Below are 26,032 nucleotides of genomic sequence, written 5' to 3'. Positions count from 1 at the left end.
GAATCAAAAGATCAATAGTTGCATGCGCCACTGACTGAGCCAGCCAGGTGCCCCTGGTATTCCAGTACTTCTGTTAAAAAAAGAAAAAAATCTCCTTGTTCGAAATGTATATTGAAGTATTTATGGATAAAAGATAAAAAATTCAATAAAATGTATTGGCAGATGACGTACAAGAAGATGTAGAGAGGAGTGAGCCCCTCAGTGGTCCTTTTTTTTTTTTTTTAAAGATTTTATTTATTTGACAGAGATCACAAGTAGGCAGAGAGGCAGGTAGAGAGAGAGGAAAGGAAGCAGGCTCCCTGCGGAGCAGAGAGCCTGATGCAGGCTCCATCCCAGGACCCTGAGATCATGACCTGAGCCGAAGGCAGAGGCTTTAACCCACTCAGCCACCCAGGCGCCCCCTCTCAGTGGTCTTGTATGGATACAGAACCCTGTACCAACAGCCTAGTTCTGTCATTCCTTTTTTTTTTTAGAAATTTAATTTTATTTAGTTAGTTAGTTTTTTTTTTTTTTTTTTTTTTTAAGATTTTATTTATTAGAGAGTGAGTGAGAGCACAAGCAGCGGGGAGGAACAGAAGGAGAGGGAGAAGCAGACTCCCCACTGAGCAGGAGTCTGATACAGGGCTTGATTCTGGGACTCCCGGATCATGACCTGAACAGGAGGCAAACACTTAACCAGCTGAGCCACCCAGGCATACTGCCCCCGCCAACCCGATTTCTTCATTCTACAAATACGTAGTCAAGATCCACAGAGTGTGTGCCATATACTCTTCTGGGTACCAGGGACACAGCAGTGAACAGCACACGTATCTATCCTCAGGGGATTACATTCACATGGGAGAGAGAGAGACAGTAAACAAGTAAGCAGCAGCCCACAGTGTGTTAGGTGGTATTAAGTACTGGAGAGAAAAATCAAAGGGGACATCAAGACAGTGTGGAAGATGGAGTGGTTATGGAGAACCTCACTGAGAAAATGGCTTTTTTTTTTTTTTTGTAAAGAGTGAGCCGTGTGTGTGTCTGTGTGTGAGCGGTGGGGTGGGATAGGGGCAGAGGGAGAGGAGGAGAGGGGATCTTAAGCAGGCTCCACACCCAGCGTGCAGCTCAACCCGGGGCTTGCTCTCACAACCCTGACATGGAACCTGAGCTGAGATCAAGAGTCAGAAGCTTCATCTACTGAGCCACCCAGGTGCCCCAACAGAATGGCTTATGAGCGAAGATCTGGAAGCAGGCAAGGAGGGAGCCATGGAGATACCTCAGGGAAGAGCGTTCCAGCCAAGAGGGAGCATGTCTCCAGTGTGGAGCGCTCAGCCAGGAGGCCAGTGTAAATGGAGTGGAGTGAGCAGCGTTTCCTTTTTTTGTCCTTTCAGAAAATTGCTACCTTTTGCACCTTTCGTTATTTGGATCTCTGCACTTGGCAGAGTAGAAGGGCTTTATGTGATTTTTTTTCCTCATATATTAAAAGCACTTTAACATAAGTGACACATGCTTACTGTAGAAACATTAAACAACAAAGAGCATAACTTAAGTATGGACTCCTGATTGAAGATAGTATATTGAACACATGTGTTTATTTGCTCCTTCTGGAAGCCACAGGGGCCAACAGAGCAGGAGGGGAGAGACAGCAGATAAAAGAGAATAACAACATTTGGAAACTGGAAAATAATAGCTGACCTAGCACCTCAGAAAATGGGGAGCTATGTGCCTGCGTCGGGGAGAGTCAAGCAGCAGAGCGTTATATATCAATGGAGCTGTTCACATTTTATTTTGAAAAGGAAAAACAACAACAAGCTACTTCTCATTGCAGAATACTGGAAGGACTGGATCAGCTAGATCAACTGAATTTAGAGCTTAAAACAGGTTGAAAGGCTCTGCAAGGTTCAGTAGACCCCTTGATTCCATCCTCAAATTTGTACAAATACCTGCCCTTCCCAGCGAAAGCCTGGGAAGAGAGAGGCTGAACTTGGGTGGCAACAGCAGGCTGAAGAGCTAGAGGGTTAGGTTCCTATCTACAGACTCGACAGTGAGGCCTCAGCCCGCGCCCACTCGACTGCCAGGATGTTGGCATCATGGTTAAACATCCCATAGGGAGAGGGTGATGATTTAGGGAATTACTGTCTGCAATGTGTTCAGAATGGTACCTGGTAAATAGTAAATGTCTAATGTTATAATTAAGCACCTAAACCATTGGAAGTGGTTACCTCCATAGAGCCACAAGTGGGATAGGGCACTGCTGGTTTTCATTATAAACTTTCAGGAATATGTGGCTTTTTAGACTATGTAACATTACAAAAATGGTTAAGTAAAAAGTAAAAGTCCCAGGGCACCTGGGTGGCTCAGTGGGTTAAGCTGCTGCCTTCGGCTCAGGTCATGATCTCCGGGTCCTGGGATAGTGTCCCCATCAGGCTCTGCTCGGCAGGGAGCCTGCTTCCCTCTCTCTCTCTCTGCCTACCTCGCTGCCTACTTGTGATCCCTCTCTGTCAAATAAATAAATAAAATCTTAAAAAAAAAAAGTGAAAGTCCCTCTCTCCTCTCTATAACGTATGTAAATTCTAGAACATGCTTCAGTAACATACCTATCCTTGTGGCTAGCAGCCCCACCAGTCACAGGAAATGAGTAGTAGCCAGGAGGAGCTGTTGTCCAGATGGGTACGGTGGTTTTGCTGCTACAAGAAAAAAGCTTGGAGGAAAGGGCACATTATGGATGACAGTAACAGCTGGCTATCATACACAGTTTACAGCTCCTTGGGTGTTTTGCTTTTATGTTTGTTTGTTTGTTTGTTTTTTAAATATACATACATACAGTTTCTTTCTTTCTTTTCTTTTCTTTTTTTTTTTTTTAGAGATTTCATTTATTTATTTGACAGAGAGATCACAAGTAGAGAGGCTGGCAGAGAGAGAGGAAGGGAAGCAGGCTCCCCAGCGAGCAGAGAGCCTGATGCAGGGCTCGATCCCAGGACCCTGAGATCATGACCTGAGCTGAAGGCAGAGGCTTAACCTGCTGAGCCACCCAGGTGCCCCAAAACAGTTTCTTTCTTTTTTTTTTTTTTTTAAAGATTTTATTTATTTTATTTGACAGACAGAGATCACAAGTAGGCAGAGAGGCAGGCAGAGAGAGAGAGAGGAGGAAGCAGGCTCCCCGCTAAGCAGAGAGCCCGATGCGGGACTTGATCCCAGGACCCTGAGATCATGACCTGAGCCGAAGGCAGCGGCTTAACCCACTGAGCCACCCAGACGCCCCAAAACAGTTTCTTTCTTAATAAAAATAGGATCATACTGCTAGTTTTGCAGCATCTTATTTATTTATTTATTTTAGGAAGGCCTTAGAAAAAGTGGAAAGGCTAGATAGTTCTTTTCTAGCAATTTAACAATACATTTGTGCTGAAGTAGAAGATTCCTGTAATCAAGGGTGCTTTAGAAAACTCTTTGGAGGCAAAATAGGTGGCCCAAGATGATAAATGTAGCATTTTCTCTAGAAAGTCCAGTGTCCTTAACTTCAAATATCAGTAAAGTCTTAGGCTTGAGAGGGTGGTGAAAATTGCCATAACCAGCATTGTTCATTTCAGTAAGTGGAACTTTTAATAACCTTTCTAGTTTCCTGCCTTGCTCCAAAGACAAGTGGTAACAAGCCATCCTCCTGACTTTAAGCTTGCAATAAAGACTCTAGCATAGCTTGTGATTTGCCCAGAGAATTAAACATGCAAGCTTGCATGGTATTTAGAGGCTTATTATGACCTATCTCAGCTGTACCGCTTTCAAAATGATTTTTCCCTTTTGAGCCATTAATCCTGAATATGTGTGCGTGTGTGCATGCTTGCACGTGTGTGTGCATGTACGCCCGGATGTGTGTGTGTTTGCTTTTATTTAGAGGTATTTCTACTTAAGGTGGTTAACACAAGTGCCGTTAAAATGATGCTGACCAAATTAATTCCATTTAAAGCTTAGTTGTTAGCCAAATGCTATATAAAATCTTAAATAATAATCTTAATCCTTTAAAAAAATATCTGAAACTTCCAAAAAAAATGACTCTGGATCACTTGTACAGATTGTTTGGGGACTCAGTTCTGGATAAAATTGAGCGCCTCTTCTCCCGTTCTTTGCTTACTAGAATCAGACTGTCATAACCAGGTTGGGTCAGGCGGGTCCCTGAGAAGGAAGCCTCAGTATGAGAAGCAGATCTGAGGACCCTCTAAGATGGTCAGAAAGTATCAAGTCATTTTTCATTTTAATTTCCTGGCAAAATTCAATAAAAGTCAAGGATGTTAGATTAGTATATTAAAACATTTGGGAAAATATCAGTGAGGTTTCTCCTTTATTGACTGCATGGCCTTAACGAGCTCACAGATTCTCCAAAAATGAGGATGCGGGTGCCTGGCTGGTGTAGTTGGTCGAGCATGCAACTCTTGATCATGGGGTCCTGAGTTTGAGCCCCACATTGGGAGTAGAGTTTACTTAAAAAAAAAAAAAAAAAAGAGGGGGCACTTTTGTGGCTTAGTCTGTTCAGCATGTGCCTTCGGCTTAGGTCAGGATCCCAGGGTCCTGGGATCGAGTCCTGTGTCAGGCTCCCTGTCCACTGGGGATTTTGCTTCTCTCTGCCCCTCTCCTTCCACAGTTTCCCCACTTGTGCTCTCTCTCAAATAAATAAACTCTTAAAAAAAAAAAAAGTGAAGGGCGCCTGGGTGGCTCAGTGGGTTAAGCCTCTGCCTTCAGCTCAGGTCATGATCCCAGGGTCCTGGGATCAAGCCCCGCATCGGGCTCTCTGCTCAGTGGGGAGCCTGCTTCCCCCACCCTCTGCCTGCCTCTCTGCCTACTTGTGATCTCTGTCCATCAAATAAATAAATAAAATATTTTTGGGGCACCTGGGTGGCTCAGTGGGTTAAATCTCAGTGGGGAGCCTGCTTCCTCCTCCCTCTCTCTCTGCCTGCCTCTCTGCCTACTTGTGATCTCTGTCTGTCAAATAAAATAAATAAAATCTCTAAAAATAAATAAATAAATAAATAAACAAATAAATAAATAAATAAAATATTTTTTAAAAAATGTGAGGACAGGAACATTGACCTCCTAGAATTGACACGATACGTAGGTGATACTGGGCACTTAGAACACTGAGCACAGGACACTGAGCACCGTGCCTGTTCTTGCAGGGTCTTGCCTTCATGATGTTGATGAGGAAGACGGTGAGGATGTAGACCTGACATGTGAAGAGAACTTCGACATTCTTTTTCTTAGTCCTCACCAATTCTAAATTCCGTTTCTGTCTCAGGTTGTGGACTTTGTAGCAGCCACGCTGCAGCGAGCGTGTGCAAGCCTGGCCCACCAGACACAGAGCACCGTGGAGTCGCAGACACTGAGCATGTCCATGGGGCTGGTGGCCGTCATGCTGGGAGGAGCGGTTCAGGTGAGTGGCAGACAGGAGCCAAGGTTGGATGGAGGGGGAAGAGAAGAGAGAAGCGTGTTGCTTCCCTTCTCACCGTGTGAGAAATCAGAGTGGGCGTTGCACTTAGGAGAACGAGGATAAACAAGTCAGGTTGTTAATGAGAATTCTCGCCGAAGTAGAGGACAAGAAAATTGTACCATTTCCACCTTATCACCTGCCTAGACTATCAGAAGGGCGGGACTCTCTGTGACCTGGCACAAGCCTCGTTTGAAAATATTCGGCACGGTGTTGTGCATCTCTGGAGAATACTAGCTTCTCTGTCCCTTAATAAAGGGGCTCTCCAGGGGCGCTGGGTGGCTCAGTGGGTTAAGCTGCTGCCTTCGGCTCAGGTCATGATCTCAGGGTCCTGGGATCGAGTCCTGCATCGGGCTCTCTGCTCAGCAGGGAGCCTGCTTCCCTCTCTCTCTCTGCCTGCCTCTCTGTCTACTGTGATCTCTCTCTGTCAAATTAATAAATAAAATCTTTAAAAAAAAATAAAAAAAATAAAATTAAAAAAAAATAATAAGAGGCTCTCCACAGCTCAGCCCCTCTCCCTCCTGCTGTACTTGGGGGGAAACTTGTGTAAACTGCTGATTGCGTGGGACTCCACATGCAGCATGTTAAAGCCTTGTGTCCAGTGCATCTATTTTTTTTTTTTAAGATTTATTTATTTTAGAGAGAGTGAGAGAGAGACAGCACAAGTGAGGGGGCGGAGAGAGAGAGAGAGAGAATCTCAGGCAGATTCCACACTGAGCGCAGAACCTGACATAGGGCTCGATCCAAGGACCCTGAGACCATGACCTGAGCCAAAACCAAGAGGCAGGCACTGAACCAGCTGTGCCACCCAGGTGCCCCAAGTGCATGTACGTTTTACATACTTAATTTATAATATTTAAATTCATTCACTCAAAAAATATTTGTTGCTTATTGCTATGTGCCTGCTGAGGGCCTGGGAATCCTGCCGTGGATGATGCAAACATGTTCCCTACCCTGCAGTTTATAGGCAGTGAGGAGCCAGACACTAAATGACTATTCAAAAAATATACTTAGAATTGAATGCAGTGCCTGAAAAGAGAAGAGGAGGGTACCAGGAGAGCTTAACATCTAACGTAGGCTGGAAAGGTTTCACGGAGGGGGTACCAGTTTAAGCTGAGACTTGAACGATGAGTAGGGGTTTGGGGCTGTATATGTGGTGCAAGTGGAGGCAACTCTTTCAGTCAGACAAAGGCTGGGAAGCAGGAAAGAGTTCAGTATCCTTAAATACTGGGATATAAGTGTAGCTGAACTGTAGAGACCAAGGGTCAGAGCAGTGCTGGACAAGAAGGGAGGGGGCTGTGCACGTGCACGTGTGTGCGTGTGTGTGTTAGGAAACTGAGAAAACAGAATAAGCTTAGTGCAAGTATAATAAAATCTGACCCCAAATCAGACTGGTCATAACTGTTAGCAATGAGAGGGGAGCCCTCTGGGAATGGATTTTTTAACTTGAAAATTCAAATCTGATACTGATTTGTGATATATTAGAATTTGCCTCCTTTTAGCCTGTCCTTAAGACAAAAAATAATTTTATTTGGGCCTATTGTAAGGTGAAGCCCATTTCTTGGTTGATTTACTCAGTACTTCAGATTTATATTTTCCAAGTAGTTTGAACAAATCATTTTTAGTTCTGTTTCTCAAGTCCTATTATATCCCTGCTGTTAGAATTACCAAGGAGGGATTCACCATCGGAATAGTTTTTCTTAGGTTGTGTTGTTATTGGATTTAGTTGGCCTGACTGGTTTTTGTTTTTCTGGTTGAGTGTTAAGAATAGTTTTGTTTCCATAAGTTGAGGGTTTTTGTGCTTTTCCCTTATTTAACACTTAGAATTTTATGTCACATCCGAAATGGAAAAGGGAACACAGATATTTCTATTTCCCTTTCTAGAGGCCCGTTGTTGGGGGACTGGCAATATAAATTAGTCATGTTTTGAGATAGATTCACCTGACTGATACAGTGTACATCCCTTACCTGGCCCTGCCCTTCCATGAGCCATCCTGACTCACTGATTACATCCTGGATTCTTCTGACTTTGCATTTAGTTAAGTGAACTTAAACACGTTACCCCTTTACTTTTGCCCTAGATCTGTTGGTTTTTTTTTTTTTTTTTCCTCTTTTATCCATGAATTCATAAGGGGCTTCTATAGTAATGCTGGGTTTTCTGTTTTTGTATTAGGGGAAAAAGTCATGATTCTTAATTATGTTTTCTGACAGTCACTGTCAGGCAAAGGCTTTTGCTTCAGAGTCTAGATTATATTATACCTACCTCCGATTAGAGTTCATCGTTTTAGCTAATGAAACAGAATCTAACAGCATTTAAACCTTTCTTTCCTTTCCAATTTGTGTAATTAAGTTGATTATTAGAACATAGTGTCTGGGAAGAGGAGTTAATTTGGAGAAAGCCTAGGTCTAGGATTGCTAACTAGACAAGTGTTATTCCAAACTCATTTTCTAAATTTCACACTTGGTCATCAGTAACTTTCCTGTCCCTTTAGGAAGCAGTTTCTTTTTTTTTTTTTTTTTTTTTTTTTTTAATTTTATTTATTTATTTGACAGGCAGAGATTACAAGTAGACAAAGAGGCAGGCACGGGGGTGGGGGGGGTGGAGGGTTGGGAGGGTTGGGGAAAGCAGGCTCCCTGCTGAGCAGAGAGCCCGATGTAGGGCTCTATCCCATGACCTGAGCCAAAGGCAGAGACTTTAACCCACTGAGCCACCCAGGCGCCCCAGGAAACAGTTTCTTAATGTTGTTCCAGGGTCCATCAGGTCCCCTAAAGCACTGCTGCATGGAGCTGATCTGAGCTTGAGGCTTAGGGTGGTGGGACTGGGACTTGAACCCAAATCTTGAGATCTCATACTACGTTTTCTGAGAGTATCATAGAGTGAACTCATTCAAGAAATATTTATTATGTGCCTCTCTGTCCTCATGGAGTTTACCTTCTAGTGGCTATAATTAAGCCAGTGAATTCTTTTTTTTTTTTTTTTAAAGATTATTTATTTATTTATTTGACAGAGAGATTACATGTAGGCAGAGAGGCAGGCAGAGAGAGAGAGGAGGAAGCAGGCTCCCTGCTGAACAGAGAACCCGATGTGGGACTCGATCCCAGGACTCTGGGATCATGACCCGAGCTGAAGGTAGCGGCTTAAACCACTGAGCCACCCAGGCGCCCAAGCCAGTGAATTCTTAATTAAAAAAAAAAAAAAATTCACCTTTCCGTATCTCATGTGTTGCTCATTATAAAACAGGCTGTACTGCATGCTGACTTAGAACCAAAACAAAAATACCACTTGTAAATAAGTTCATGACATTATAAATAAGAACTGGACATGTAAACTACTCAGCTAAATATCTGAAGAAACATAGATGATACAAAGAAATGAGAACACAAAGAATAAACATAAGTAATTCTTGGAACTAGGAATTTTTAGGTCAGAATTTTATTCCTAGAAGAGATTCTTGGATTCTTCCAAAATCGTCATTCTCACTGGAGCAGGACAAAGCAGGATGAGAATTTGTATGCCCCATAGGTGAACTTTGCAAAGCCTCATGTAGGACTTTTTCAGTAGACACATGCCCTCCTCTGGCTGTCCGTTGGTTCTCGTATGTTTACCTCCGCTAGCAAGCTCCCTCCCACCACTCCCGACTCTCACTCCCATCCGTACCGGTCCAATCCCCAGTTCTTTAATTTGAAAACTTGCAGAATTTCAGAACTCCCCATCTAACTGGTTCATGCCTGACACCCTGAAGGAAATCATAGACGTAGGCTGACATAGCCCTGCTCATTCCACTCCTGAAGTATTCCAGAGACTCTGGAAGAAACACAGCCAGATAAAGGAAATCTGTCACTCGCTTGAGGGCTTCAGGCCTCAGGGCCTTCTATACAGAATTCTGAAGTCTGCATATGAGATCTGTGCTGAGAAGCAGTGACAAGACTAGAAATGAAGGCTATATGGTTAATTCTCAATTTTGATATGGTCCTCGGTGACTCTTGAAAAATAAGAATTACTCAGTGGTTCCATTTTCTCATCTATCAATTAAATGAATATTACTTTATACCTCAAAAATTTTTTGAACATTTATGAACAAAATAGTTGGCACCTGTAGTCTTGGGATCTCCCTGATTATTCTCATAGTGGGAAATCTGTAGAATTGTGAAGCTGAAAGAATGCACAACTTTAATCTTAAGCCTTTTAAACTACTGGATTGAGAATCCATCTACTTGCCTATGATGATTAGAGAAGTTACCCAATTGAATAAGAGGAATCCCACAATGACTAAGAAGTTTGAAAATTGGAAGAGAAGATGATTGGGTTTTTTATTATTAGACTATTTTTTAGAGCAGCTTTGGATGCACAGCAAAATTGAGCAGGAGGTACGACTTCCCACATACCTCCTGCCCCACAGAGCACAGCCTCCCCCGCTAGCAACATTCTGCACAGGAGTGGTACATTTATTACTATCAATGATTCTACTTTGACACATCATTATCACTCACAGTCTATAGTTTACATTATGGTTCACTCTTGGTATTGTGTACTCTGTGGGTTTTGACCAATGGATAATGACATGTGTTTATCATTATAATATCACTCATAACAGTTTCACTGCCCTTAAAATTCTTTGTGCTCTGCCGATTCATCTCTCCCATCAAACCCTTGGCAACCACTGATTTTATTGTTTCCATAGTTTTGTCTTTTCCAGAATGTAGCTCAGCTGAGATCACATACTATGTAGCCTTCCCATACTAGCTGCTTTCACTTAGTAATATGCATTTAAGGTTCGTCCATGTCTTTCAGGTTTGATAGCTCATTTGTTTTTAGTGCTGAATAATATTCCATGGTCTGGATGTACCACAATCTATTTATCCCTTCACCTACTAAAGGACATCTTGGTTGCCTCCAAGTTTGGGCAATTATGAATAAAGCTGCTATAAACATCTATGTGCAGGTTTTTGTATGGACATAAGTTTTCAAGTCATTTGGGTGAATACCAAGGAGCTCAGTTGCTGGAGCATATGGCGAGAGTATGTTTAGTTTTGTAAGAAACTGCCAAACTGTCTTGCAAAAGTGGCTGTACCATTTTGCGTTTCCACCAACAATGAATGAGAACTCCTCTTGCTTCACATCCTCACCAGCATGTGGTGTTGTCAGTGTTTTGGATTTTAGTCATTTTAAGAGGTGTGTAATTGGATCTTGGTTTAATTTGCGATTCTCTGATGACCTGCGATGTTGAGCCTCTCTTAGTGTCCTGTATATCTAATGTGTCTTCTTTGGTGAGGAGTCTCTTCAGGTCTTTTGCTCACTTGTAAATTGGGTTGTTTGTTTTCTTATTGTTGAGTTTTAAGAGTTCTTTGTGTATTTTGGATAACCATCCTTTATCAGATACGTCTTTTGCAAATATTTCCTCTTAGTCCGTAAGTCTTTCTCTTGACATTGTCTTTTGCAGAGTAAAAGCTTAAAATTTTTAAAATTTTAATAAAATCTAGTTTATCAGTTATTTCTTTCATGGATTTTTTCTTTGATATTTTTTCTAAAAAAGTCAGTGCCATACTCGAAGTCATCTAGATTTTCTCTTACGTTATCTTGCAAGAATTTTATAGTTTTGCATTTTACATGTAAGTCTGTGATCCATTTTGAGCTAATTTTTGTGATAGTGTAAAGTCTGTGTCTAAATTCATTTCTTGGCAGCTCTTTCTGCCTACGGATCTTGTCCCTGTGCTATAATAAAAACACCTTCTTGCACTGAAAAAAAAATTCATTTTTTTGCACATGAATGTCTAGTTGTTCAAGCACCACTTATTGAAAAGTCTGCCTTTTCTCCCTTTTGTTAACTTTGTTCTTTTGTTAGTACTATGCTGGAATCACTGAATTGCACACATGAAACTAATGTAACATCGTGTGTCAATTGTACTTCAGTTAAAAAAACTTAAAAGATCAATTGACTATATATAGGTTTCTTTCTGAATTCTCTATTTTGTTCCATTGGTCTATTTGTCTTTTTTTTTTTTAAAGAATAAATTACTGTATACAGTTGAGATAAAAAGAGGCTATGCATTATAGCTTTAAGTAGATACTCCCATTTCAGATGCTTAAAGAAAAAACAAATGTCTATGATTACTATCTATTACTAAAATATCTTTCCCAGTTCCACAGATTCCTGATGAAATTGGTCCTTTTCTTGGATAACATATATTTTTATTCTGGACATGCATATTCTCTTCTTCCTTTAAGATAGGGTAATATTGGAATGGTCAGTTGTCGTACACTTAAAAATAGGTTAACATATGTTGCAAAGCTAGAAATTTTACTGTCTGTCCATTTTGCATAGTTCCTAATTATTTAAACACAGAAATCTGAGGGACGCGTATGGTGAAATTCTCCAGGTACAAGCCTGACATGAACCTCAGGTTTTCATTTACTTGGAAGGGAGGTGGTGGGGGAAATAAACAGTTACAGTTCTGTGCATGTAGAGTTTAAATGAGAACATTATATAGGTCTCACAAAGATGGTTGGTTGGTTGGTTGGTTGGTTGGATAATGAAACAAGTGAGTGAGTAAGTAATGAATAATTTCACCTTGTTCTAAAAAGGATTTAAGATCTGCAGGGTTTTCAGATATCAGGGACTAATGAAGCCTCATATGATAATATTCCTAGTGTTTTCAAACAGAAAAGGATTATCATTGATTCTTGTTTCTCTACTGACTGCACATGTACTTTTCCTAGTAAGGCATGTGGCATTATAGCACAGAGCTTCTGGAGAGAATAAAACCTTACGTAATTTCACTCTCATTTCCTGGGAGAAATTCCCTCTTGCTAGTTACTGTCCCAATCCCTTCCAGACGTATGATGTCCTTGAGTGCTGACCAGCTACTTTAGAAAATGTTGTTAAGAGCTGTTTTATTTATTCAATCGCGACTGTATAGGGGATTAGGTAAGGGTGCAGACTCTGGAGCCAGACTTAATGAATTCATATCTTACCATCTTCCAGTTGTGTGAGCTCAGACATGTTACTTAACTCTTCTGTGTCTCAGTTTCCACCATTTATATAATGTAGATAGTAATTATAGCTAGGTCATAGGGATATGAATATGTGTGGGTTTTTTTGTTTATCATATTTTGTCTTAAAACATTTACATAGCAGTATATGTTGGACACTAAGTAATAGTGCTAATATTAACTCGCCTTTTTATAGTAAAAGGTACATAAAAGTGGAAAAAAACAATAGAATGAGAAAAAAGATAATAAAAATCAAAATATAATAATCTAGAAAAGAATTTCACCATCTGACTGGGTATTACAATCTGATAAGGTAAGAATAGCTGTACTAGATAAGTGTGTACAAAGGATGTAAACAAGCTGTTCACAGAAAAAGAAATCCAAGCAGCTAATAAACATGAAAGGATGCTTAACAGCCCTGGTAGGTAGTCTGGCTAATGAAAATTAAAACCATAAGATAACCATGTTTTTCCCACCAGGTTGTAAAAATTAAGTGTAATCATATTCATCACTGGTGTATTTTTAACTCAGAAAAGTACCTGCTCAGGGTATGTATTTAGTAAGTATTAGCTGTGTTTATTTAGCCATAGTTGCCGAGAGCTAGACTATGCTGATCACACCACGAATAAGATATGCTCCCTGCCCCTCTAACTCAGACTATCTGTTTCCCTGTGCTCACGCATTGTTAACATCTGTTATATTAATTTCGGTTTGGCATTTTTTCATTTCATCTTGTAGTTGAAGTCAAGTGATTTTGCTGTCCTGAAGCAGTTGCTGCCTTTGTTGGAGAAGGTCTCCAAGGTATACCCAGACCCTGTCATCCAGGAGCTCGCCATTGATCTCCGTATCACCATCTCTACCCATGGGGCCTTTTCCACCGAGGCTGTCAGTGTGGCTGCCCAGAGTACCCTGAACAAAAAGGATCCAGAAGGGAAGATAGAAGAGCAGCAACAAACCAGTCATGAAAGTTACAACGATGAGTCTCACCGCAAACAACAGCAAGGCCATGAGAAATCCAAACAAACGGGCCTGAAATCTAGTGCTCCACTCATTCCTCAGGAGGTCAGTGAGCCCAGAGCCACTACAAACCAGAAATCTGGAAGTGTAACCACAGACCAGCTCCAGGAGGTTCTTTTATCAGCTTATGATCCTCAGATTCCAACCCGGGCTGCTGCTCTGCGAACTCTTTCCTGCTGGATAGAGCAGAGAGAAGCAAAAGCCCTTGAGATGCAAGAGAAGCTTCTCAAGGTGAGTAGAACACAGGGGCAAAACACACGCACACAGACTGGGGCAGCTTTCCAGGAGCCTTGACTGTGTATCGAACACTGCCCTGGACTACCCTGAGGGAAGTTATAATTGTTCTGATGAGTTAAGACTTAGACACAAGGAAGACTTAGATAACCACCTGAGACCACTCAGTTGAGCATGAACAGGGAAGAAAAGGGGATGGAACATCATGACCATATTTCCAAGAAGCCACCTGTTTGTTTGTTTTTTTATATATAAGATTTTTGTTTATTTATTTGACGGGGAATGAGAGAGAGAGAACACACAGAGGGGGAGTGAGAGGGAGAAGCAACTCTCTGCTGAACAGGGAGCTCGACGCTGGGCTCCATCCCAGAACCCTGAGATCATGACCTGAGCCAAAGGCAGATGCTTAACTGACTGAGCCACCCAGGCGCCCCTGTTTTTTCTGGGCCCCTTTTAAGAGGAGACTCATACAGAACTGGGCCTTCCCTTTCCCCCAAGCCTCCCTGCCTTCTCCCTCCATCACGGGGAAGAAGCTAATCTTTACATGGAAGATGTATGTGGGAGAAAATGTGTGTTGAGCTGAGGATCTTTTCCCTTTTGAGGGAGTTTGCCTGACCTTAATATGGGTTAGAGATTAAGAGCAAAGTGGCTGGGGGCACCTGAGTGGTTCAATCATGAAGCGTCTGCCTTCTGCTCAGGTCATGATCCCAGGGTCTTGACATGGAGCCCTGCATCAGGCTTCCTGCTCAGCAGGGAGTCTGCTTCTCCCTCTCCCACTCCCTCTGCTTGTGTTCCCTCTTGCTGTCTCTCTCTCTATCAAATAAATAAATAAAATCTTAGGGGGGAAAAAAAAAGAGCAAGGTCTAGAGACTACTGATCAAATCCCAGATGAGTTTCTTGGACAAGTCATTTAAATTTTCCGAGCCTCAATTTCTACATCTGTAAAGTGAGGGTAATAACAATAGGGCAATAGGACCCACGTTATGGCTCCGTCGGTACAGTATACAACTTTTGATCATGGGGTTGTGAGTTTGAACCCCGTATTAGGTGTAAAGATAACTTAAAAACAAAATCTTAAAAAAAAGAAGGATTTAAAATAAAATAGTCCATGTGCGGGCCGCTGGCTGGCTCAGTTGGTAGAGCAGGCAACTCTTGATCTCAGGGTTTTAAGGTTGAGCCCCACGTTAGGCATAGAACTTACTTAAAATAAATTAAAAAATAAAAATAAAAATAAAGTAAGAGACTTTAGAGGGAATGAATGCAGCCCTGCTGACACCATGGAGAAGAAAAAACAGTCTGTGTAAAGCACTAGTTCTAGTGATCAGCATATAATGAGGATCCGGTAATGGTTCAGTCATTATCATTATTATTATCATCTCTTTCGTACACTTTAGCTATTAGATGAAGAGTTATAATTCTGATTGAAAACATTTATCTTTACTCACTAAAGTATTAGAACCAATAGTATAATAATAATAACTGCTGTTGGGGGCACTGGGTGGCACACAGTTAAGTGTCTGACTCTTGGTTTCAGCTCAGGTCATGATCTCAGCGTCGTGGGATAGAGCCCCGCATCCAGCTCTGTGCTCAGTGCAGAGTCTGCTTGAGTTTCTCTATCCCTTTCCCTTTTCCCTTCCCTGCCTCAAATAACTTAATAGTAATAATAATAACAACAGCTGCTGTTTATTATTAGATCGTGTATCTTTTAGATATTATCTCCAGTCCTCATAACAGCTGCAATATTAGTATTATCCCCATTTTATAGATGAGCAAACCAAGGCCCAGAAATGTGCCAAGGATCTGCTGCCTTTGAAATATTGCTGAAAACATCAAAGTATATATCTCCTTTGAGCAGTCATCAAAAATATCCTCTTTATTCCTGTGGTCACTACCCTGGATTAAACTTCCTTCACCTGGTCCCACCCCTTCCAACCTGGCCCTCTTTCTAGTTTCACTAATGTAGGCTCTCCCTAACATGCTGCGGATGTGGAGACTAGCAGCATCAACTTGCTATCAAGAATCACTATGCCAGCAAAGGATGCCTCACTGTAAATGAAACAGATACCCCTTCCTCCCCCAGATACCAAGCAGGAGGCCCTTGAGTACATGGCCACCATCTTTCTCTGGCACTCATATTAGGGCCTAAACCTAACATGTTGCTATCATATTTTCTAGATAAACAGTACCTTCCGTAATTGACACACCCTGGTGTGTTCCTAAACTGTGAGATAATCTTTGGAAAATAATATGTACCTAAGGTCAATTGAAGTACCGAAATTTGCAAAGGTTTAAAAAAATAAATTAGAACACATTCTTATTCCAATAACATCTCTGTCTGTCACTTCTATTCCCATAAACTTTCTGAGTGCAAGATAAAAGGATCAAATTATAGCAAATATGCCATCGATTGGACCTAACTCCAAACATGGCATCTTGTGTGTCATGACTTGTAATGTATCTTAACACAGATGAGAATGTTGTCTACCATGGGCAGTAGTGGAGAAGATGTTGAGGATTTTTCTTCCAGATTTTGGTTTCCATGCCTACATCTGGTATATACTTAGCCACTTCAGGAAGTACCTCCCCTAAACGTGCCACCCTTCTTTAGCTATTATAAAAATGGGACTTCAACCATATATGCTGTTTTCCCTGTAAGATTGTGAAGTCAGACCAATGTCTAGCTAAGACAAACAAGAAGAAAAGCATTTATTCTTTTGAGGATGCTCTAAGGGGTCTCATATCTTGCTTGCTCTTTGTGAATCATATCACTATTCTCTTTTGTGGTTCCAGATATTCTTGGAGAACTTGGAGCATGAAGACACCTTTGTATATCTGTCTGCTATTCAGGGTAAGTTAGTCCTGGTTAAAGGACTTGGAGTCTGTGGACCAAATATTGTAGCATGTATGTTTGCACAAAATCTCTAAAGTCGTGGAACCACAAGGTCATTTTGCCATCTTCCTGCCCCCTAGCTATTTAAGTCATAATAACAATATTCCTGGATGGTTCCCTAAGGGTTCTCATAGAATTTCAGTGATAATGATGAGGAGGTCTTCATTATTCTTTTTTTTTTTTAAGATTTTATTTATTTATTTGACAGACAGAGATCACAAATAGGCAGTGAGGCAGGCAGAGAGAGAGAGGGAAACAGGCTCCATGTGGAGCAGAGAACCTGCTGCGGGGTTCGACCCCAGGACCCTGAGATCATGACCTGGGCCAAAGGCAGAGGCTCAACCCACTGAGCCACCCAGGCACCCCATTCATTATTCTTTAGATTAAAGTACATTTCTTCCCATTCAAGGAGGTAAAAAATGGCTCACACATGAATTCTCATTACCTTAACCATTTATGTACTTGACTACTGCTAGAATGCATCCTTGCTTTCTCTTTAAACTAAAAGAATCTCATAGTGGGGGCACCTGGTTGGCTCAGTTGGTCACGCGTCTGCCTTCGGCTCAGGTCATGATCCCTGAGTCCTAGGATAGAGCCCCACATTTGGCTCCCTGCTCAGCAGGAGCCTGCTTCTCCCTGTCCCACTGCCTGCTGCTCCCCTTGCTTTTGCTCTTTCTGTCAAATAAGTAAGTAAAATCTTAAAAAAATAATAATAATAAAAAAAAAAAGCTCATAAAAGAATCTCATAGTATATAGAATTTTTTCATCAAAATGTTTTTTGCAATAATTGTATTTCTCTTTTGTGATTCTTTTTTCCCCATCTCCATTAATTTGTAGATTCCAAATATTTTTTTGAAGATTTTATTTATTTATTTTGAGAGAGAGAGAGAGCATGAATGAGCCAAAAGGTGGAAACAACACAGATACCCATCAGCTGATGAATGGGGAAACAAACTGTACTTTATCCATACAGTGGAATGTTATTCAGTCCTTACAAAAAGGAGATACTGAAACATGGTATGGAAGGGATGAACCTTGAAAAACATCGTAAGTGGAAGAAGCCAGTCACAGAAGACCACATATTATACCATTCCTTTATAAGAAACATGCAAAATAGGGAAATTATAAGAAATTATAAAGAAATATGCACAATAGGGAAATCTTTTTTTCCAGAATAGGGAAAGTTATAGAGACAGAAACTAAATAAGTAGTTGCCTAGGGCTGGTGGGAAAGGGGAGAGCATTGGGAGGTAATAGCTGAAGGGTAAGGCTTGGTTTTTGGGGTGATGAAAACATTCTGAAATTGACAGTGAGGATTATTGCACAACTCTGTCAGTATTGTAGGAACCATTGAATTGTATACTTTAAATTGGCAAATATTATGATATGTGAGTTAAATCTCAATAAACTATTACCAGAAAAATTAAAATTTAATAAAGGTGGGGAGGGGTAAAACTGTCAGAGCTTAAGAAAATATGATGATTAAATGTAATGTGGTAGATAGGATCCTGGAACAGAAAAAGGGCATTCAGGAAAAACAGAGAGAATCTGAGTAAATTATGGGCTTTAGCTGATAATAATATATCACTCTTAGTTCATTAATTGTGACAAAGGGACCACGCTAATGCAAAAGTTAATAATAGGGACAAATGGGTGTGGAATTTATGAGAACTCTCTGTGCTGTCTTCTCAGTAATTCTGTAAATCTAAAACCGTTCTATCGTAAAAAGTCTATAAAGGGAGGTTAATATTAAGATTAAATGAGTTAGTCACTTGAAAGTACCTAGCACAGGGGCACCTAGGGGCTCAGTCGGTCAAGTGTCCGACTCTTGATGTCAGCTCAGGGTGTGATCTCAGGATCATGAGATCAAGCATGGCATTGCTCCACGCTCAGCATGGAGTCTGCTTGAAGTTCTCTCTCCCCCTCTCTGCCCTTCTCCCTGCTCGCACACACACGCTCGCTCTCTCTTTCCCATGCAGAAATAAAATCTGCATGGAGCACTGTTTGCAGAAATAAAATCTGCATGGAGCATTGTTTATGTGGTGCATAAACAATGAATTCTGGAACACTGAAAAGAAATTTTAAAAATAAATAAAAATTTAAAAAAAGAAAGAGCTTAGCACATAATAAGTGTTCAAATAAGGTCAGCCGTTGTGAATGTAGTGTTGGCATCATCATCGTATCACTACTGCTTCTGCTGTTAGACTGCTAGGTAATATGGTGATACAGTAACTTCTCAGATCTGAAGTTTAAGTAGGCAGACTCTGTCAGTTAGTTATTGCTGTGTAACAAACTGCTCCAACACTCCATAGTTTAAACACCATCCTGTGTTACCACTCAGGCATCTGTAGATGGGGGTTCAGGGAGTTCCCCTGATGTAGGCTGGGTTTGGGCAGATGGCCGTGCTCCTCCCTGTGGCTCTGTGGGCCCGCTGCCGCATCTGCCGCACCTCTGCCTGGTCATCCCCAGCCCAGCGGCCCAACCAGGGCGTCTTGTGGTGATGGCAGAAGTGGAAGAGGTAAAGAATAAACTCAGGAGGCTTCTTCAGGCCTAAGCTTGGAACGAGCATCCTCTCACTTCTGCCTCATTCTCTTGGCTAACCTAAGTCAATGTGACCTAGCAAAAGTCATAAGGCAGGGATGTTTCCCTTGATGGGACAAACTGCCAGGACATAGAGCAAAGGGCATGAACTCAGGGAGAGGTGAAGAAGCGAAGCCAGTCATGTAGTCCTTCGCACTGATGTGTTCTATTTGTCTGCAAAAGGCAAGGTCTTCTGTGAGCCCAAGGCATGCTTAGATCTTAATCGGCTACTTAGTTCTTGGCGTAATTTGGGTATGCTCTGTACATGTTTAGTAGTTAAAGCTTAAGAGAGAGTGCAGAAGGCATAGCATATGGGGATAAAGGCCAGAGCCTTGGAATTCATTCTTTATTCAGCAAACGTTTATTGTACACCTACTGTATACAAAACACTTAAACAGTGAGTTGTCCTGCCTATGTTAAGAAGCAAAAAGAAGATTCCTCAGAGGTGACAAAATGACCTCCCAGTAAAAGGACAAGTAGGTGAGAGCAGAAGCCAAAAGAGTAGAGGGTTTCAAGAGAGAAAGTAACTATCTGCGGGTGAATGGGCAAAGAGGCCTTGGATTGAGATAAATTAAACTTTTAGGGCTCAGGAAGTCACAGGACAATGAATGGTACTTATGGAAGCAAGATAAATCAATGAGGCAAGAACCTCAAATGTCTATAATTAAGAAGTCTTAGAAAATAACTTACCTGGTACTCTTCTCAAGAAACTGTCATACTGTTATAAGAAATTATTTCTTATTGATTAATTTTTTTTTAAGGACAGCGTTTTTGGAGAAGAGGAGGTATATGGTTCTCATGAGGCAACATTGGTGTCTGGAATAAGCTTCTTAGCTGATTAACTCATTGAGCTCATTAGCCTCTAGGGTCTGCTATAAAAATCACAACTGTTGGTTTTATGTTTGTTTTTAGTAATTTTAATAGGTGTGCTAATCAGTTAGTAGCTAATTTGGCGATGAAGAACATGGGAGGTAGAGGTGTAATTTCTGTTCTCAGCTCCCCACAATGGACAAGTTTGAATTAATTGATGTTTTGGTGTTTGTAACATGCACTTAAAGGCCAAGGCCTTAGGTGAATTTCCCATTAAGAAAGGAAAGAGCTGAATTTTCCCACCTGCATTGCCAATGTCATTTGCCCAGGCATAAAGCATGCCAGGAGCCAGGCCATTTGGACTTCCAGTCAGACAAGACCAGGCTACTTGGAAATGTTCTGCAGTACAAGGGGTATTGGGCTGTAGTTTGAGTAGCAATTAGTTGTGGGGGAGGGTGTGTGTGTGATGCGCATAATTGTGTTTAAAGTTTCTTTTTTTAGACTGTCTAAGTGTCTCCATGTGAAAATTACAACGTATCTTTTGCTTAATTTGTTGATAAGTTGGATTTCTTTTATCATTTCTCACCAACTTTGCAGTCTACCAGCAGAGCAGAGGGGAAGTAAATAAATTCGTTCACTCAACAGATACTTATCGATACCTGATGTAAGAATTTCTGGTGTGTGTATTATCTGTGCATCACAACAATCTGAGAACTAAATTCCCTAGGAGTTAAATTTTAGTTTTATGAAAGATGGTTTGCATCTACTTTTAGTCCTACTGAGAAAATGGTGGTTGATTTGGTTCTCACAGCAGCTGCTCCGAGGTGGGTACTCAGTAGCAAGTTCTTTTTTTTTTTTTTTTTTTTTTAGATTTTATTTATTTATTTGAAAGACAGAGATCACAAGTAGGCAGAGAGGCAGAGAGAGAGAGAGAGAGAGAGAGGGAAGCAGGCTCCCTGCGGAGCAGAGAGCCGGATGCGGGGCTCGATCCCAGGACCCTGGGATCACAACATGAGCTGAAGACAGAGGCTTTAACCCACTGAGCCACCCAGGCGCCCCATAGTAGCAAGTTCTTTAGGCAGATAATTATGTACCAAATTTCGGAGTTTGAGTTTCAAGTCAGAGTTCATAAATAGCAGACCTAATCTTAGATTGTGGCCATTAAGTGTCTCTCCTTTTTAGGGTATTCTTTTTTTTTTTCATTCTTTGTTAAGACATTATTATTGTTGCACAAATTAATGCATTTTCATTGTTCTAAAAAATTTAATTGACAGGGAAGTACATAAGATAAAAAGTAGGAGTTCTCCTTTCCAAAATAGGAGTTAAGATATGTCCTTAAGGGTCCCATAGTGTATATTAGATAGTTGAGGTATTTTTCACATTTCAGTTTTGAAATAGATGTTCAATAATGAATATGACAAATAAGTGATATTCTTTTAGTAAGATACTGTAGTCAGGTTATTTATCATACTGTAGATCTGCTCATGTATCCTCTCAGTCGTTTTAAATTATTTCAAGGACATTTTGAAAGCAATACCAGAGACCGATGCATTTCAGGGATCCAAGTGATCCCTGTCAGTCAGAAGGATCTTTGGAAAAAACTACCAGAGTCATTGAAAAAGTTAAAAAAAAAACACACACAAAAAAAAACAAAAAAAAACAAAACCAAAACCCAAAACCCTAGGCTCTGAGCCAAGCATGGGAGGTGAAAGTATACCCGTGTGTGTAGTGAGGACAACCTAGACGTTTTGACATGCCCTAACACATCTCACTAACTCTTCTACCCTTTCTCGCCAGAGAAGAATTTTCATTTCTGGTGAAAGAGCCAAGGGGAGGGGAAGGCAAAAGGCCCGGTAAGGGGAGGAAGGTGGATACAAGGTGAAATTGTTTTTACAGAGTTTCAAACTGAGCAGGATTGCAAGTCTTAACTTGTCAGAAGCTGAACTCCCTATCTCATGCTCAGATTTCTACCTCAAATAAAGTAAGTTGGGAAACCATTAGCTGAAAATAATTCTATCCCTTGAAGGACCATTTAATTGGATCTGGCATTGAAATTTGGAATGCAGTCTTGTGAAGTTTATCATCTCCATTTATGTCCTTGAAATGGGAAGATTACTTTTATGTCCTGACCTGGTTTTTGTACCACCTAATTAACAAATGAGCATTTAGTAAATGTCTCTCATAGATGCTGTCTCGGTAAATTCTTGAAGTGGTTCTAGGCAGAAAATTGTCCCTATTTTTAAAACTTTTTATTTGAAATATAATTTATACCTAAATTCCCTAATTTAAAATGTTCAATGTTTTTAGTGTATTTAAAGAGCTGTGCGGGGCGCCTGGGTGGCTCTGTGTTAAAGCCTCTGCCTTCGGCTCAGGTCATGATCCCATGGTCCTGGGATCAAGCCCCACATTGGGCTCTCTGCTCCACAGGGAGCCTGCTTCTTCCTCTCTCTCTGCCTGCCTCTCTGCCTACTTGTGATCTCTGTCTGTCAAATAAATAAAATCTTTAAAAAAATAAAATAAAATAAAGAGTTGTGCAATTATCACTACTATCTAATTTTAGAACTCTTTCATCATCTCAAAAAGAACCTCCATATCCAGTATTAGTGAATTTCCATTCCTACTACCCTCAGCCCTGGAAACCACTAAACTACTTTCTGTCTCAATGTGTTTGCCTATTTGAGATGTTACATGTGTATGGTCTTGTGTCTGGCTCCTTTCTCTTAGCATGTTTTTGGAGTTCCTCCATGTTAATTAAGCATGGATTAGTACTTAGTCCTTTTTATGGCTGAATAATGTCCCACTGTATAGATTAGCCACATTTTGTTTGCCCATTCATAAGTTGATGTCATATTTGGGTTGTTTTTGCTTTTATACTATTATGAATAACGCTCTTATGAACATTTATGTACAAGTCTTTGTACATATGTTTTCATTTCTCATGGGTTTATGCCTAGGATTAGAATTGCTGGGTCATATCCTAACTCTTTGTTTAACCTTTTGAGGAACTGCCGAACTGTTTTCCAAAGTGGCTGCCCCATTCTACTTTCCCATCAGCAATATAGGAGGGTTCCAGCGTTTCTACATCCTCACCAATACTTACTCTTGTCTTTTTTTTTTTTTTAAGATTTTATTTATTTATTTGATAGACAGAGATCACAAGTAGGCAGAGAGGCAGGCAGAGAGAGAGGAAGGGAAGCAGGTTCCCCGCTGAGCAGAGAGCCCTACGAGGGGCTCAATCCCAGGACCCTGAGATCACGACCTGAGCCAAAGGCAGAGGCTTTAACCCACTGAGCCACCCAGGCGCCCCTACTCTTGTCTTTTTCATTACAGCCGTCTTACTGGGTGAGCAGTGGTATCTTGCTGTGATTCTGACTTGCTTTTCCCTAATGACTGATGATGCTGAGCATCTTGTTTTGAGTTTGTTGCCCATGTCTTTATCTTCTTTGGAAAAATGTCTATTTAGATTCTTTGCTCATTTTTGATTTATATATTTTGTCTTTTTATTGAGTTGTAAGAGTTCTTTGTATATTCTGGAAACAGGTTCTTTATTCAGTATATGAATGGCAGAAAATATCCGTGGGTTGTCTTTTTCTCTTACTAATGGTACATTTGAAACACAAAACTTCTTACTTTTTTTTTTAAACTTTCTACTTTTGATAAAGCCCAGCTTACCAGTTTTTCTCTTTATTGCTTACACTTCATTTCTAAGAAATCACTGCATAGCCCAAGCTAATGAAGATTTACTTATGTGATTTTCTTCCACGAGTTTTATAGTTTTCACAGTTACATTTAGGTCCATGATCCTCTGTGAGTTAATTTGAAAGTGTGAAGAGATTCCCACATTATAGCTAAACATTCTGAGATTTAGATAGCCGTGGTATCTCGTGGTATCTTGTGGTATCGTGGTATTTTTCTTTTCTTTTTTTCTTTTAAGATTTTATTTATTTATTTGACAGAGAGAGAGAGAGAGCACAAGCAGGGGGAGCAGCAGGCAGAGGGAGAGGGAGAAGCAGGCTTCCTGCTGAGTAAGCCCAGGCCCCTGGGATCATGACTTGCACCAAAGCAGACAGGTGCTTTACCAACTGAGCCTCCCACGCGCCCCGGAAGTCTTTTTTCTGAGAGGACATACCAAGCAACTTGAACCCTTGTTCATGGCTTCCAAATCTTTTTTTCTCTCCAGTACACTTGGTTACTTCTTTAGAACTTCTGAAATAATGGTAGAAATTGACACTATTTTTGTGCTTTTAAGATTAAAAACAGATATTATGATTATGATTATCAATTTATTAAAATTGAATAATGCTGAATTATCTAGAAAGCTTTGACTCTGTCAACAGTCCTGAAATATAATAAAAGCAGATATGGTAATCCTTCTATAGATGAATAATTGACTTTGCTACAGTTGCAAAAGTCGGAAGGATGGTAGAGATCCATTCCATAGGGAGTCTCAGTCCACTGTTCCTCTTACTGCAGCCCTGGTGAAATATACACACACACACACATACATACACATGTGTGTGTGTACATATACATATATATGTGTACACACACACATATGTGTGTATATATGTATCGCCTTCTTTCTCCCTCCAGTTACAGGTTGCATTTCAAAGCCTAGAACAGGGGCACCTGGGTGGCTCAGTGGGTTAAGGCCTCTCTGCCTTTGGCTCAGGTCATGATCCCAGGGTCCTGGGATCAAGTCCCGCATTGGGAGCCTGCTTCCTCCTCTCTCTCTGCCTACTTGTGACCTCTGTCTGTCAAACAAATTTTAAAAATCTTAATAAAAAAAAAAAGCCCAGAACACTTGAGTTTTATATTAGCCTCTTTTTTCAAATATCTGTCAAGTGCTTGTGCACTTTCTTCCTCTCTCTCTCTCTCTCTGTGAAGTGAATAAATAAAATGTTTAAAAAAGAAAAATATTTAGCAGTTTAGTACTTCTACCTGTAAGTAAAAGATTGAATTGAGTACTTGGAGATAAGTTATTTTCATTCCCCAAGATTGCCCTGGGTAATTGTCATGTAAGAGACATGGTAGTAAATATTATAGACATTACCACTTGTTAAGTGCCAGTCCCAACAACCTTGCACGTTCCGTATTAGCCCTATTTTACAGATGAGGGAACTGAGACTCAAAGCAGTTAAAAACTTGCCCAAAGTAACATTGATACTAAGGGTCAGCATCAGAATCTGATTCTTAAATCTCTCTGGCTCTGAAGTTCATGCTCTTGCAGCAAGAAAGAGTAATCAGTCCCAGTGCACGCATTGCTCTTGTACTTTGGTATAAGGGCTGAGTTCCCAGGTGGTCTTAGGTACAGGAGAACTAGGCCTCCCTATGGGAAATGGTTTCACTATAAATCAGCCCTTTCTGTAACTTAATAATATGCTGATCTCATGTTTGCTCAGGGTGTGTGTGTGTGTGTGTGTGTGTGTGTGTGTGGTTTTGCTCATTTGGCAATGTGTACAGTACTATTTTTTAAGCAACCCTTATGTGTATCTTTGAAATTCATCTTGCATTAGTGGAATGTGAGTGTGTGACTCAAACTGCCTGCGTCTCTTCCTGCTGATGATCGTGATTGTTTCAGCACTGTATCTGCAGAGATTGTGAGTCAGGTAAACATGGAGCTTTCTGTCTAGAGCTTTTGATATTTGTTGCCTTTCTGATTCCAATAAATGACATTTAAAAATAACTTACTTTAAAATGATATAAATGATGAGGCTGTGGAGAAATCGGAACCCTCATACTCTGCTGGTGGAAACTGTAAAATAGTGCAGCTGCTCTCGAAAGCAGTCTGGCAGCTCTCAAAAAGTCAAACATAGTTACCATATGACCCACCAATTCCACTTCTAGATACATACCCAAGAGAAATGAAAACATACGTCCATACAAAAGCTTATATGTGGACGCTCATAGCAGCCGTATTCATAATAGCCAAACAGTAAAGACAGCCTAAATATTCACCACCTGATGAATGGATAACTAAAATGTGGTGCATCTTACACAATGAAATATTATTTGCCAATAAAAAGGAATAAAGTACTGACTCATGCTATAAAATTGGTGAA

The 26,032-nt window shown here is 40.7% G+C and overlaps 1 protein-coding gene across 2 annotated transcripts in view; it reads left to right on the top strand.

The window, feature by feature from the left end:
* TANGO6 (transport and golgi organization 6 homolog) overlaps positions 1 to 26,032 on the top strand; it is a 185,958-nt gene that overhangs the window by 61,932 nt on the left and 97,994 nt on the right. For both annotated transcript variants that reach the window (XM_059153126.1, XM_059153124.1), the window contains exons 12-14: positions 5,261 to 5,395; positions 13,179 to 13,688; positions 16,482 to 16,539. In XM_059153126.1, the coding sequence (XP_059009109.1) occupies positions 5,261 to 5,395; positions 13,179 to 13,688; positions 16,482 to 16,539 (703 nt within the window). The remainder of the gene's footprint in view (positions 1 to 5,260; positions 5,396 to 13,178; positions 13,689 to 16,481; positions 16,540 to 26,032) is intronic.

This window comes from Mustela lutreola, chromosome 16 (assembly GCF_030435805.1).
Source record: "Mustela lutreola isolate mMusLut2 chromosome 16, mMusLut2.pri, whole genome shotgun sequence".
Lineage (NCBI taxonomy): Eukaryota > Metazoa > Chordata > Mammalia > Carnivora > Mustelidae > Mustela > Mustela lutreola.
The sequence above is the reverse complement of the archived record's forward strand: the minus strand, read 5'-3'. Positions and strand labels throughout refer to the sequence as shown.